This window comes from Ciona robusta, chromosome 2, assembly GCF_009617815.1.
Source record: "Ciona robusta chromosome 2, ASM961781v2".
Taxonomy (NCBI): Eukaryota; Metazoa; Chordata; class Ascidiacea; order Phlebobranchia; family Cionidae; genus Ciona; species Ciona robusta.
Genome location: NC_143236.1, coordinates 3,182,619 through 3,197,490, shown reverse-complemented (window position 1 = coordinate 3,197,490; position 14,872 = coordinate 3,182,619). Strand labels below are relative to the sequence as shown.

The following is a 14,872-nucleotide window of genomic DNA, read 5'->3' as shown; positions in this document are numbered from 1 at the left end:
TGCACTGTCATTATGAGGGACATTAAATTTATTATCAAACTAATTATACATTGATTATCAGTAGCACAATATTGAAAAGTATAGGGTGAACCTATTGTGCAAATAAACGGCGATGTTTAAACAGTGTATCGCGCGATTGGATGACATGGGGTTAATGGTGGGAAATGCACAGTAACCAATATTGAACATGCCTTAACCATGTGTATACTTCCAGTAACCAAGGATGCGTTCCAATAAAACAAAAAAGGCGTTGAGATGTTTGTCCGCTTTACAAACCCGTCATAAATTGTGGTTTTGTAGCTTACATATCGCATGGAACGATTTTAAACTATTGCATACAGACCGTAATTTATTTCAATTGCAAACGCGTGATGTTAAGGTTAAATCTAGGGCAAGATTTGGGAGAATTATTAACCTCCTTATCACATGTATTAATATCTAACCGGTGCATCTGCGAAATCAGTACAAGTTATAGCAGGAACCAATCACCGCCAAAAATAGCAGTATATATAAATTAACCACGTGATTATTTCGAGATGCTATAAGAGCAAGGAGTGATGTGCGTTTTCAAGGTATATAAATAAACTGCTGTAGCGCATAGAGAAAATTGCTACCCTTGTTACAGGGTGTGATTATTGTTATTTAGTAAAAGATAATTAGATTATATTGGCTTTATACTGTCATATAGTAGCTTAAAGAGCATAGAAGAAATGAACCACTTAGCGCTGCTTTGTATTCTAATTCACCTCGTAGGTGTGAACTGTTACCGGGATCCTATCACCAATGCCTTCGTAACATTAATTCAGCAACTGGACGATGAAATGAAAAATCAGGAAAGTTACGACGAACTTGGTTTGGTGCAACGTCGACAACACACTCAGCCAATTTACCCCGAGACATATGAAGAAAAGCAACCGAATCTTAGTTATGCGCCAATCAGTGATACGTTTCCTCAGGTCAAGGTTGGAAATAAGCTTATAATTGGTTCAACACTTGCAGAGTCGCACGCCTTCTACAGTATTCCTTACGCTAAACCTCCCACCGGAGACCTCAGGTACAGATGTACAACATAACTTTTAGAGCAATCTATAACGTCTACCTACGTAACAGATTCATGCCACCAGTAGCAATCGACAATTTGACCGAAACATTGAACGCCTCACTTCCCGACTTCCGAATGTGTTACCAGATCAAAAACTGTGACGATGGAGATTGTAACGTAAGATAATATATAGTAGAATGGGGAAAGTTGGGACATATTTTCCTTCTATTTTATCGTTCCATTTGGTACCATTTTACCGTTCCATCAAAGAATTTTAAAACTGCATCATCACGACTTCCATAAACCGTTGTTAATTGTTTAAAACACGATCAGGATACTCGGCTCACAGTCAACATGATATTGTGGATGTTCATCTTTAGGACAATTGTTTTATCTTTAACCAGGAATTTCTTATGACCGAAGACTGCCTCGTATTAAACATCAACGTTCCTTCTTCTATTGATCTTTCTGATCCCGAAAGAGAACCGGAGGGGGATAAGATTCCAGTGATGTTTTATATACACGGAGGTTTCTTTTTCGAGGGAAGAGGGACCACTCCTAAAACTGACGGGAGATGGTTGAGTGAAGCAGCAAAATCTATCGTCGTCACGATAAACTACAGAGTAGGTGAGTGCCTGAAGATTCCAAGTGTTTCATGAAACGTACGAAGCTGTAAGTATATATTAGGATGGGGGTAGATGGGACACCTTTTCATTATATTTTCTCGTACATTTTGGCAGTAAACAAACAACATTCAAGGAATTATAAAACCTTGTCCTCGCGACTTTCATAGACCGTTGTTAATTGTTTAAAACACGACCAGGATATTTATATATTTTGTGCTAAAGGTGTCCCATCTACCCCCACCCCACTATATATTAGAATGATGGGACTCCTTTTCGTTTTATTTCCGTTGTCACTATTGAGTAGTAAAAAGGAACATTCATACAATTATAAAACCGCATTATCACGACTCCCTAAAACGTGATTTTAATATTGTTACTGTGTTTTCCAAGGCCCGCTTGGGTTTTTGTTGTTCGAAGAGAACGGTCAGCTGATTGAAGGAAATCAAGGATTTAAAGATCAGCAACTGGCGTTAAAATGGGTTTACGAAAATATTGGCAAATTTGGCGGTGATTCACAACGAGTAAGTTTACTTAAGATTACATACTGCACAACACCTGCGAGTAATCATGTGTATTTTCATTTTAAAGATCATGATATTTGGTGAGAGTTCTGGGGCGCAGTCTGTTGAATACCATTTGCTGGCTCGGAATAGCGAATCTTATTTTCTAAGTGCTATCACTGAAAGCAACCCAGCTGTATTTCCATTTCAAACAGTCGAAAAATCACTGGGGGTTACAGATCGTGTTTTGGAAGTTATTAACTGCACTGATATTGCGTGTTTAAGGTAATATAGATTGGTATTTCGGCTACCGACTAATCTAGTCGGTCGCAGTTTATATTGGTTACCGCGTTTTTAGTCGACCGACGAAAATTTTATCTGGCGATTTTTTTTCACGTTTATAGTGGGCCGTGTATTAAATTTCTGTGTATTACTGATTACAGAAGTGGTCAAATAAGTCTACCGAATAAATTTTAATCAAGCGACCAAAAAAGCAAAATCGAATTTAGGCGGCGACTAATTTAGTCCATAACCGAGAATGCCATTCATGATCAGGGTGTTTTATTTGTTTTCATTGGCAATTGAGATTACGTGTGACTCAAACCTGGTCGGGTGATTTAGGGTGAGGGGTGAAATATCAATGTATCGTGTCTTTTTTATCATTGGTTAGCTATTCGTGTGGTCGTGGTATATTGATTATTGGAAGCAATTAGTTAAGTTGGTTGAACGATATTTGTTTAACATACGGCATGTTTAAACTCGTTATCTACAATAAGAAGCAAGGCGGCAAACAGAAAATAAACGCTTTCCTTTTACATCCGAGCAAGGGTAAATAACTAACGTTGTATTGACGTGTGTTTGCTTCAATCTTGTGCGATATACCGTTCTTACACAAATAAATAAATGATGAATGCGCATGTTTTTTGACCTTGAAAAAAAATCATGACGTGGGTTAAAACAAACAACTGAGCGCAATTCAAACATACGGCATGATTGGTTCATCATAACGCCGCAACTTATATTGTTGGTTAATCTTCTACGGTCAGTAGCAACAAATCATGGAAATTACAGTTTCCGATTAATAACCTGAACCGTGAGAAAATCTAAAGCAAAATCACTTCAATAAATCATTCTCATTTTTCATGCAGGGCGAGCGACCCAGAGGTTATTACGAACTCGAGGAATGAAGTAATGACGAGAAGTTTGCTAAACGGGGAACTGTTTAATGGTATCGAACCATTCCGACCCTACATGGACGGCGTTGAATTCACAGACCAACACCTTAACCTTTTCCAGGAGGGCAAGTGGCAAGCAGCTAAACACGTAATATTTGGGACAAACAATGACGAGATGGTGTATGTTAGCGCTGCAATCCAAGCAACTGGTATCAAGTTGAACAAAAAACTTTTCAAGGTATAATATATAAACTGTATGTTCCGTCATACCAGAACAATTAAATGACCGAAATGAAAGTGTTAAACGTTGAAGCAATGAATGAATGTTACAAATGTAACCTCGGGTGGCTGGAAAACGGCAGTCTTCATAATACGGGTGTTCTGTTTTATACACCTCGTGCCAGCTAACGAGTTATTTGTGAGTGATACATTTCGTATATAGTTTCGTTATAATGTTTACCGAGGATAAAAAAGGTTACATTCTCTTTTTCAATTGATTTTAAAGGCATTGAACGAACTTGTTCTGGGATCTGTAAACGGGGAGATAGTTTCAGAGGCTTATATTGCAACAGCTGGACCAAATCCAGGCAAAAACTACGACTACAGCACCATTTTTGGACAACAAGTTACAGACTTGTTTTTTGTGTGTCCAAACAGAGCGTTGGCGAGGTATACGCATGGTATATTACGCTAAACGTGGGCAAACTTAAAACGCAAACTATGGTAGGCATTCCACAGAAATTTTATAGTACTGTGGGGTAAGATGGGATACCGTGATATCGGTATTTTCTTGTTTGAACAACTAACAACGCTTTTTAAAGTAAAAAAGATGCGGTTATTAAGTTCTGTGAATATGTTTTGTTTACTATACCAAATGGAATGAAAAAAAAGAATGGAAACATGTCCCATCTCACCCCACCCTACTAATTGCATTTTAGCATTTAATTCGAATTGTTTTACAGGTTTGCGTCGCAAACGTCGGACCACTTGAACAACAGTCAAGTTCCTATCTATCTGTTTAACAACGCTTATGCACTGAGCAAACCAGCCTGCTTAGAAGCTTTCGATTTTGACCCGGTTTGTGGATACGCATTTCATTCGTCGGAAATAGTTTTCGTTTTCAAATCACCGCAAGGATATAAGTGAGTAGCAATGCGACATTAACTATGTATTATCTGCATAACCCCAATATAATTGAATACGTTATTTTTAGCATAACTTTCACTGATAACGATACTCTGGCTTCGGATATTTTCACATCGTATTGGAGCGGCTTAGCAATGTGCGGAAATCCAAGAAATGGATGTTCAAATCTACAGTTGGATGCTGCAGTAGATTGGCCGCCTTACGTAAGTAACAAAGCCGTAACCTACACCACGTTATTCCAGACGACTTTAAACGTTATTGTATTAGTCATTAGAAAACAACTGGAATAACATTCTGATTGACGTTCCACACTCTGCGGTGCAATCAAACTACAGAGAAGATTTCTGCGACATGTTGGATGCTACAGGATTCTACGTGAACATAACAAAAACTACAACTCCAAAACCAATTTTACCTCAAACAACAACTACAGTAACTGACATTACAACAACTGGTAATCCACCAACGACAACCAATGTGCCCACGCCCACAAATACTGAAAATATAGATATGGAAAAAACTACAAGCGGGGCAAGAAGCAAGCACCAGTTAGGCAGCATTCTTATTTTTCAATTTTTATTTTATGTACTGCTAAAAGCCATGTGAGAGCAATTTCCACTTCAGTAACACGTTTTATTGTCCCATGCACAAGCACCTCAACATATATAATTTTGTATGTTCGTTTACCCTTGCGCAATTTGATGTAAAGCACTTATACTGTACAGCAGCACATTATAATTGCAACTAAACAGCGAAACTATTATGACATTGTATCAAATCAGTTTAAAATGCAATTGATCAGGTTTTGCACAATCAACAAAATCATGTTCCGAGATTCTAATACAACATGAACTCTAATGATATTTACTAAAATTCCTATTTTGTCTTATAATAAACACCAAATGATTAAATCATCACAAAAACGTAATGTTGTGGGGTAAGACGGCACATATTGCCCAATATTTAAAATCAAAGTACTTGACGGTTTTGGGTGATACTACAAATTAGTCCTACCATACCTTTATTAACTAAGAAAAACTTAAAGAAACATATTAAAACACCCCAGGAGTTGTATCGGACAGCACTTTCAAAGTAAAATTAGGTTTAATAGCTTTGGCAACAGAAAACAATTAATATAAAAATATACATCCGGGGCCGTGGCGTAGTGGTTAGCGCGCCTGCCTGTAACCACTAGGTAATGGGTTCAAGGCTCGTCGCTGCTACCATTGTGGGCGTATGTGTCCTTGGGCAAGACACTTAACGACAATTGCTTCAACCCAGTGGTCACTAATGGGTTGTCCAAATTATCAGCCATACATAAAAAAAAAGAAAAAATCCAAAAAAAAAAAAATAATTACCCACAAAGTAACCACATGGCAACTCGTAAGCTGGCACGAGGTGTTAAACCCGTGTTATAACGACTGTCGTTTTCCCGCCACGCGAGGATAAAGTAAGTTACATTCATTCATACATGCTTTGCAAACATAAAACATATTTAAAATGAAAAATTGTTTTCACAAACCACAGTATTAAACATATTTTACATTGGCAAACAGAACAACGAACAAGCATATATAAAACAATGCTTACCGCTTTGGTATGTCAAAACCAACATGTATAGAACTTTCCCATTCTTTGTGAGACACTAAGAAACTTTTTATTGCTAGTATGTGGTTCAACACTAAAGTGGTGAAGAATATTGCAGATATCACCAACCAAAAGCAGTTCATTACTGTTACAGGAAAGCCAAGGACATAACTATAGTTGGCATACAACACATTACATCTCTACTACACCCTCACCAACTGTAATGTAAAAATAAGGTTAACAAAAAGCACACAAATAATTGAATGTTAAAGGATGAGGGTTTTCGAATTACATTTATAAAAAAGTGATACCACAACTTATCAACAGGGTAATCATACAACTTATGCGATATGCAGTCTATATTTGCTTCTCCATCTTATAAAGAAATGATAGTACTAATTTAAGGTATCACCCTAAAATCGGCATACATTTGAGTTTGAAAATATTGGGCATATGTGCTGTCTTAGTCTTACAGCACAATTAGTTTTTGTAATGGTTTGGTCACTTCGTGTTTTTTATAAGACAAAATTTTTTAGTAAATATCATTAGAGTTCATGCTGTATTTGAATCTAGTAACATGATTTTGTTGATTGTGCTAAACCTAATCAATTTTAAAAATATTGAGCAATGTGTGCCTAAGGGCCCTGTCTTTCTCCTACCAACTATAATATTACATGGTTGTACAGTTACCACACACGTGATGCAAATGCGAACCATTGTGTTTACATTTTAATCAGTAAGCCTGGCCGCAATTGTCTGGTGAACTGTGTATACAACCATGTTTGAACTGTTTGTTTACTGTTTCATGTGTCTTCCCGTAGCGTGGAGGATGTTTATAGCTGCTTCATACACCACACGGTTCTGTACTTTTGGTTACCGTATAGTTTTATTATTGCTTTTATAGCAGTCAAGGGGAAAGGAGAGAGGAAGTTTCAGGTGTCAGATATGGTTGGCAGGTGCTTATTTGGTGCATGTAAGCGATACACCGACATGGTTAAAACTCACTAAAAATTAATTGCTTTACTATTTAAAAACTATAAAATCTCAGATAAATTGCAGTTGCTTTGAAAAATTTGGTTCGAATAATTTGGGTTAACAATTTAGCTAATTTTCAGCAATAATTTTTGGGTAAACACGAAGAAATTGTTTTGTTGCGGGACAACTTTAAAAAATACCGAATATAGTGTGTGTTACGGTGTTTTGCGTTTATTTTACCAAAGTAGAAGCGACACGCCTTGAACCCACATCCCGTTAGAGGCAGGCGAACCAACCACTGTACCACGGTGCTAATATACGGTTATAGATTTACCTACTTTCCCAAATTAATATTTTGCAGTAAGCCACGCAACACCATATTTGAATAATCAGTGCTAATGCTGTCCCATTTCCCCCACTCTACTATACATTTTTTTGGCATACAAAAGTGCACCCCTATAGTTTTGTTCCAGATGTGAAGTTTGAAACTTATGTACTATAAATAGCCTAGTAGATTAATGTTTGACACAAATCAAATTAATTAAACAGTTACAGTAGTAAAATTGTGATACATTTGGTATGAGCCTGGTATGGAGATTGCAGCATGTTTTTTCTTTACAAAAGAAGTTTCTAACAAGTTTGAAATTAAAAAATGCCCCAAACCGACTCTCATCACATCAAAGTGTTAAAAATGATGTTCCCTATGAAAGCTCCATACACCGGAGCAAAAATAAAAATTCAATGAAGAACAAAATACCAACTGAAGCAGATGTGGTTGTCATAGGGGCTGGCAGTGTTGGATGCAGCACAGCTTATCATCTTTCTAAACTTGGTGCTGGAAAAGTTGTCATGCTGGAAAAAAGTCAGATCACGTCAGGAACAACTTGGCACACAGCAGGTTCTCATTTGGGTTTTGGTCGCTTATCTTAATCCTAAATTCATCTATCATAATCTTTAATATGAAGGTATACTGTGGAGCTTCAGGCACAGTGAGTCTGAAACAATAATGCAACTTCAGACGAGGGATCTGATCAGTAAGATATTGCCGGAGGAAACAGGTGAAGACGCAGGCTGGTTAGAGACGGGGACATTGAACACAGCGAGAACAAAAGATCAATTCATAGACTATTTACAACACTCAGCGGTAACTTATAATTACAATCTTGGATAATATAGGCTTTATTTGAAGGGTTTACAGATGTATTCATTGTAGTGGGATGGGGGAAGACGGGACATCTTTAGCAAATAATATCTAAATATCCTGATATTGTTTGAAACAGTTAACAACGTATTTACTAAAATGTATTTACTAAGTCAATGTTTCGTCTTAATCACCATCAAGTTTGCTCACATTCTTGTTAATGAAATAATCCTATCTCTAGGTCTAATCGGTGTACGCGTCTACTCGTGACATAAAATAAAGAAAGGCTCTATATAGTACTGTGGGGGAAGATGGGACACCTTTAGCGCAATATCTCCAAATACTCTGATCGTGTTTTAAATATTTACCAACGGTCTATGAAGGTCGTAAGTAAGGATATGGTTCTATAAATCCCATCTTCCCCCACCCTATTATTTCTCCCAAAAATGTAAGTGTTCGAACAGGCACGTAAAAACAAAAGCCACCAAATAGGGCCGACATAGCTAGCCCAGCCTCCGTGTGCCGCTTTCAACACATGGCAAGTTAATATATTGGTTAACTCTTCAAATAACAACGCCCAGCCCTTTCTTAGCACTCGTGTAATACTCTCACGTCGTTGTTTGTGAGTATTTAAAGTGTGGATTAGAACATGTGTGGAGTAGAGTAGAACAATAGTTACGGTTAAATTATGGCAACTATTTTTTAATTAAGCGGCTTACACGTTTTTAGACTAGGGTGCAAAATAACGCAAGTGTACCTCTGCCTTGTAATTAAGAGTGCAGCTGCACTTCTAAATCTACACTTATGTTCATGAGAATGCTATTGAATGTTTCTGAAATAGTTTTTTCTGTTTATCACTAAATTAGGGCGCTTAAAGAGTATTTTTAAAAACGTGTCCAACTTTCCCCGTCTTACTACATAAAGGATTACTGGATTGATACAATTTCTGTTAAGTGCACATGGACACATTATACCCTAATGATAGCAGCCATGGTGCCGGGAATTTTATAAATGTATTATGTTTTTACTAGTTGAAGAAATTAAATGATTTTACCCTATGTAGGCTATAGATTTTCTAATTAAGCTGCTTTTTATTTTCATTTTAGTTTGCTAAAGCGATGGGTGTGGAGATACTTCAGTTGCAGCTAAATGAAGTTAATGATATCCATCCTTTGTTAAACACCAGTGATCTGTATGGTGTTATATATTCACCAGCTTGTGGTACTATGGACCCAGCTACATACTGCATGTCTTATGTAAAAGCTGCTGCAAAACATGGTTTAGAGGTACTGCATTCTAAAATAAGTAGAACAAGGGTACATATAAGTCAAGTGGTGTTTGCTTTGTCAGCAAATTCTAAAATCCATTTCTTATCTTATGTGCCTTTTATAATCAAACAAATCTTATTGAGGGGTTTACATAAGTATACCTAATATTGTTAACATGCCAATGTTTTATAGTTAGTAATAATACCCATTTAATTTACATACAATTTCAGCAAGTGTTTGTTTAGATGATTGAAAACTGCACAGTGAATGGCATAACAATGAAAGAGGATTACCTTGGTTTAAAACGAGTTCAATCTGTTGAAACCAATCTTGGCACAATTAGAACAAACAATGTTGTAAACTGTGCAGGAGCATGGGCACCTTATATAGCACAGGTAATTCTTGCAATACAACGAATTAACTTAAATGTTGTTTGGATGCAGGTGTATTACAGTTCTTATCATTAAAACACTTCTTTTCCAGTCTCTTAACAAGTCCCTGTAAATGATTACTTTAGTAAATGGTAAAGCAGCAATAGCTCACCGGTAACGTTCAATTTCTATTTATAAATGGCTAAAAACGTTTTTAATTTGTGTCAATCATTTTCAGACAATTAATGAAAATGTGCCGCAATTGGTGTATAAACATGCTTATGTTGTTACTGAAGCAATTGAAGGCATTCTTAACACTCCAATGATCAAAGACCATGGTTCAATCTATTTGAAACCACAAGGAAATGCATTGCAATTTGGGGGATATGAAACCAACCCAATTTTGGTGAAAAATGTAAGAAAAAGGTTTCTGTCGATCTGTTGCAAAATGTGTTTGTGTAAGCAGTGTAAGTTAATTTTAAATTTCCTCTAGTTGCCAAAAGATTTTTCATTCGGTCTTTACGACATGGATTGGGATATATTTAGCGTTCACACAAATGCAGCTATCAACAGAATACCATCTGTGGAAACAACTGGAATCAGATCAACTGTTTGTGGACCAGGTATTGAAACAACAAGTTTTACATAATAGGTATATCTGTAAACATCTGTGTGTAGCATAATTTGTCATTTTAGCGCACTTGTACGAAGATGATTAAATGTATCTTATGTATGTAACTTTGTTGGTGATTATACTTTTTTGTGTTTAAACAACCAATTTATACAACCCATGGAAGAATTGCTGTTAAATGTCTTGTAATACACATGCTCATAATGGTAGCAGCGGCGAGCCTTAAACCCTCTGGTCTAGAGGCGAGCTCTTACTATTGCCCCTAGTAAAACAACACAGAAATTTGTAATAGTGATAATGGGGATGCTTTAGAATCCTTCACACCTGATGGGCAACCAAACATGGGAGAATCTACACAAGTGAGAGGATATTTCCATGGAAGTGGATTCAACAGCGGAGGAATGATGTTGGGAGGAGGAGCAGGAAGACAACTCGCTCACTGGGTCATTCATGGAAAACCAGAAATTGATCTGGTGAACTGTGACATCAGGTTTTATAAATGCTATATGACTGTGTTATAACGAACTAATGTAATGCATACTTTGCACGTGCACCAAATGTGGACTAGCATTAAGTTACTTTTTTGTAGTATGTCAAACTAGAAATACTTGTAACAGCTTGCTGCAGGATGTTATATGTAATTATTTACAGAAGGCACCCTGTAAATCTATCCAACCCAAACAAATGGTTGTTGGAAAAATCCCATGAGAAATTTGCCAAGCGATTCAACATTCATTATCCTCATGACCAAAGTCTTGGTGGAAGAAACCAACGTAAAGGAAGATTGTATCAGGTAGTAAACCAATGCCAAAAAAATCCTTGCATTAGGTTTATGTTGGTATGTTGCATTTCAACAGGAGCATGCAGATGCTGGTGCTTTATTTGGGGATAAATTTGGATTTGAGCGCCCGGCATATTTTGTCAAGGACAAAGATGGCCGCCCTCAATCTGATCTTCATTTGCTTGAATATGATTTCTATGGTGCTTATAATACTAAACTTCACGATCCTCACAATTATTATGATGAAGTTTTAAAAGATTGTACATTTGATTTTCCAGAAAAAAGCCATCGTTTGGTAAGCTTTAATTGGCAATTATAATAAACCAAAAAAAAATATTTGGAACCATGTAAAGTACTTTTGCGAGAAGTTTATATTTCAACAAATTAGGGAACTCCCCACTTGTGATTTATGAATTACGGCTTTTACAATATAGTTTCATTAGAATATTAGATTAAAGTAACATTTTCGAAATAGGATCAGAAACTAAACCTAGCAAAAAATTGTAACAAAAATAGTATGAATTATATAAGTTTGTTGTTATTGTTCGATAACTTATTTATCAAGCTTTTATTTATCCTTCTAAAGATTAATGACGAGTGCATGAAGTGCAGAAACTCAGTGGCTGTGTTTGACTTATCATATATGGCCAAGTTGTACATTGGTGGAAAGGATGCCGATCAAACAGTGGCCAAGTTGCTCACCAGAGACATTACTAAGACCAACAATCGCTTTGTATATTCTCTCATGTTGAATAAAGATGCAGGAGTGGAATGTGATGTCTTGGCTACAAAGATGACAACTAAGTCTGGAGGTATTTGGTTTACTGCATTGAATATAAATATGCAATCTGCTAAAAGTTTCTGCACAACTATTTGCATAACACAGCAATACAAAATGTAAGAAAGTGTTTTTCTATTTGACCAATTTTGTTGATGATCTTTAGAAACAGAGTACTACATAACTGCCCCAACTTCTGCTGCACAACATTGCCTTGCCCATATTCAACGTTTGATACAAAATGAAAAGTTGCATAGCACTGTGGAAGACCGAACAGAGGACACATCCATTATCAGTGTGCAAGGACCAATGAGGTTCATTTGTTTTACAAAGCCTATAACTAATAATTTGGGTGGAAAACGGTAAATAATCTTTGTTACAAAACTGTTTAATTGTAGTGGTCATGTGGTGTATGAATTGACCAAAGATGCTGCGCTGGAAAGTTTAAAATATTCAGAGTGGAAGTCAACTAAAGTTGGTGATCATGCGATTATGCTTGGCAGGTAGGCATCAGGTGTCATATGTAACTGGTATTTGCTTTAAAAACAAAAATCTTGGTTTTGTTTAAGGTTGTCATTTGTTGGAGAGTTTGGGTTTGAAATTCATTGCTCAAGTGATCACGTTAACCAGATATTTGCACAAGTTATGGAACAGGTTCATAAACATAATGGTTGTATGGCAGGGTACAGAGCAATGGAATCTCTCAGCACTGAAGCAGGTGTTTAACTTACTGGATTTAAATATGTAGTGACATTTTTACCCTTGCACGTTCATATCCAGTATAACACATTATATTTCACTCGTGTCGATATTTAAGTTCATACACTGAAAATTGGCATGTGGACTCAAATCCGTTCACTGCATGTTTTACATACACAAACTAAATGAAGACTTTCCGACAGGATTCCACCACTGGCCTCACTCAATAAATGCAAATGTAAACCCCATGGAAGCACGTCTCACCCAATTTTGTTCACCAACTACAAAGTATTTGGGTGGGAAAGCACTAGAGAGTCTAAAATCCTCACCTCGCCAGAAACTTCTGGCTTACTTTACTGTGGACAGGTAAGTAAACAACTTAAAAGAGTTCAACAATGTTATACAGAATTTTTAAATGTAATGATTTCTTGTTTAATTTTATAGCAATGTCCCAGTTCTCGGCCATGAAATTATTTGGAGAAATAATGAAATTGTTGGTTTCTTGCGTGCTGCCGACTATGGTTACTCTCTTGGAACAAACATAGGTTACGGGCAAGTATACACATACCACTTATTACAAAAGTCATGTGTGAAAAAGCATAACCGCAACTTAATTTGAAAATAATGGCGGAAAGTTACAGTGATAAAATATTGTGATTCAACCTTATTTATAGATATGTAAAGATTCCATCAGTGAACGACGAGATTATTAAGAGCGGAAATTATCAAATTGAGATAATGGGAAAGATGTATCCAGCCCAGGCAAGCATCAACACTCCATATTTACCATACTTGTCCAAGATGTTTGAAATGAAAAAATTTACTTAACTGAGTTTTTTTGCTGTACTTTCATTTGTACAAAGAAGTTTGATACAGTTGTATTTCTTGCAATGCGACAAATGTAGCAATTATAATTCTAACCTCAAAAGAGACATAGGTATTCGTACTTTGTAGAAAACCTAATTGCATGTAACAATTTAATTTTGCACTTTTTACGCAACTTAGTGGCATTTTAATTGCTAGGGTATTCTCTTAGTCTGTGGCCTGTTTTGAACATTATAATTTTGCACAGGTTTTGATTAAATGGCGGTTAACTTATTTGTGAACAATAAAGCAATGAGCGTGTTTTATATTTTATGTTTTACATCTCTTCAGCTTCTATGCTTTCCTCGAATTTACTTTGCATATTAGATTTAATAGATTACATACAAAACACAATAGGACTTACAGTGTACACCGCAAAGATATTGTCCAAATTATCAGCTATACATAAAAAAATCCCATAAAAACCAAATATTTCAGTTGCCTGCTACTCTACTAGTGCTGCTACAAGTCAAATATGTAAACATCAGTATATCGATCTATTAAATTGGCTTCATTAAAGAAATAAAAATGTAATGCTTATTCCATCTCTACAGTAGTATACCCCATTTCACTATGAAAACTGTTCATGGCAGAATTGCCGGTTGTTAGCATTAACTGAATTTGTTTGTACGAAAGCAAGTAACAACTTACCGTCACAATGTAACGTCCAGACTATGTTGTATATATTTTCTAATCAAACCAAACGAAAACCTAAACGGTGCAACACCAGTTCACCAGTTTGCAAAAGTGAACGAAACTGGAATTGGCCCCGTAGGGGAAGTCCCGATTTTGAAAAATCGGCCACAAAAAACTTATGGGTGACATTTCTAAAGTAAGTTTCTAAAGTTTTACTTTAGACATTTCTAAAGGCAACAAGGCATTTCTAAAGTTTATGAAAACATAAAAACCTTTATTGCGTAAGTTCGAATTATTATTGTGACGTTTATATTACCAAAGTAAAATTTGGCAGTATTTATTTATATGACTGTAAATACTGTTATTTAATCATCATTTTTCTTTTCAATTTGTTAACAGTTGATTTAGTAGTTTGTTTATTGGTTTGGTTGTGCCTGGATTGGATTTTGGGTTTCATTGTAGGGTTCGGGCGAAGAATATAATGGCTTTTGTCTAATAACACCAAAGCGGTAAAAAGCCTACTGACTTATACCACATATGAAAAGGGCCACTCGTAAAATCTCTGCCTATACCTCCAACTAAATCTCACATCTACCGCAGTGCGAGAATACCATGACACTCAATACGTTAACAACGAATAAACATATCTAAA

General features: G+C 36.2%; 2 protein-coding genes and 1 long non-coding RNA gene across 3 annotated transcripts; 2 read left to right on the top strand and 1 right to left on the bottom strand.

Moving 5' to 3' along the window:
• Positions 1 to 710: 710 nt before the first annotated feature.
• LOC149740169 (crystal protein-like) lies at positions 711 to 5,920 on the top strand. Its single transcript, XM_089871622.1, has 10 exons — positions 711 to 1,054; positions 1,111 to 1,219; positions 1,447 to 1,669; positions 2,059 to 2,189; positions 2,257 to 2,453; positions 3,317 to 3,581; positions 3,849 to 4,012; positions 4,306 to 4,485; positions 4,557 to 4,692; positions 4,757 to 5,920. The coding sequence occupies exons 1-10, from the start codon at positions 711 to 713 to the stop codon at positions 5,093 to 5,095; spliced, it is 2,088 nt and encodes a 695-aa protein (XP_089727748.1). The 3' UTR covers positions 5,096 to 5,920.
• LOC149740167 (uncharacterized) lies at positions 3,579 to 14,868 on the bottom strand. The gene is made up of 4 exons (XR_016384349.1): positions 14,236 to 14,868; positions 10,787 to 10,940; positions 6,080 to 9,958; positions 3,579 to 3,873 (listed from the first exon to the last, which is right to left on the bottom strand). It is a non-coding gene; the product is annotated as an uncharacterized LOC149740167 (long non-coding RNA).
• Positions 7,631 to 13,850, top strand: LOC149740168 (sarcosine dehydrogenase, mitochondrial-like). Its single transcript, XM_089871573.1, has 16 exons — positions 7,631 to 7,949; positions 8,017 to 8,195; positions 9,299 to 9,478; positions 9,706 to 9,855; positions 10,070 to 10,246; positions 10,325 to 10,454; positions 10,775 to 10,952; positions 11,114 to 11,255; positions 11,320 to 11,538; positions 11,830 to 12,055; positions 12,188 to 12,335; positions 12,420 to 12,524; positions 12,591 to 12,739; positions 12,924 to 13,086; positions 13,165 to 13,272; positions 13,395 to 13,850. Exons 1-16 carry the CDS (start codon positions 7,631 to 7,633, stop codon positions 13,546 to 13,548), a joined length of 2,727 nt encoding a protein of 908 aa, XP_089727699.1. The 3' UTR covers positions 13,549 to 13,850.
• Positions 14,869 to 14,872: the final 4 nt, after the last annotated feature.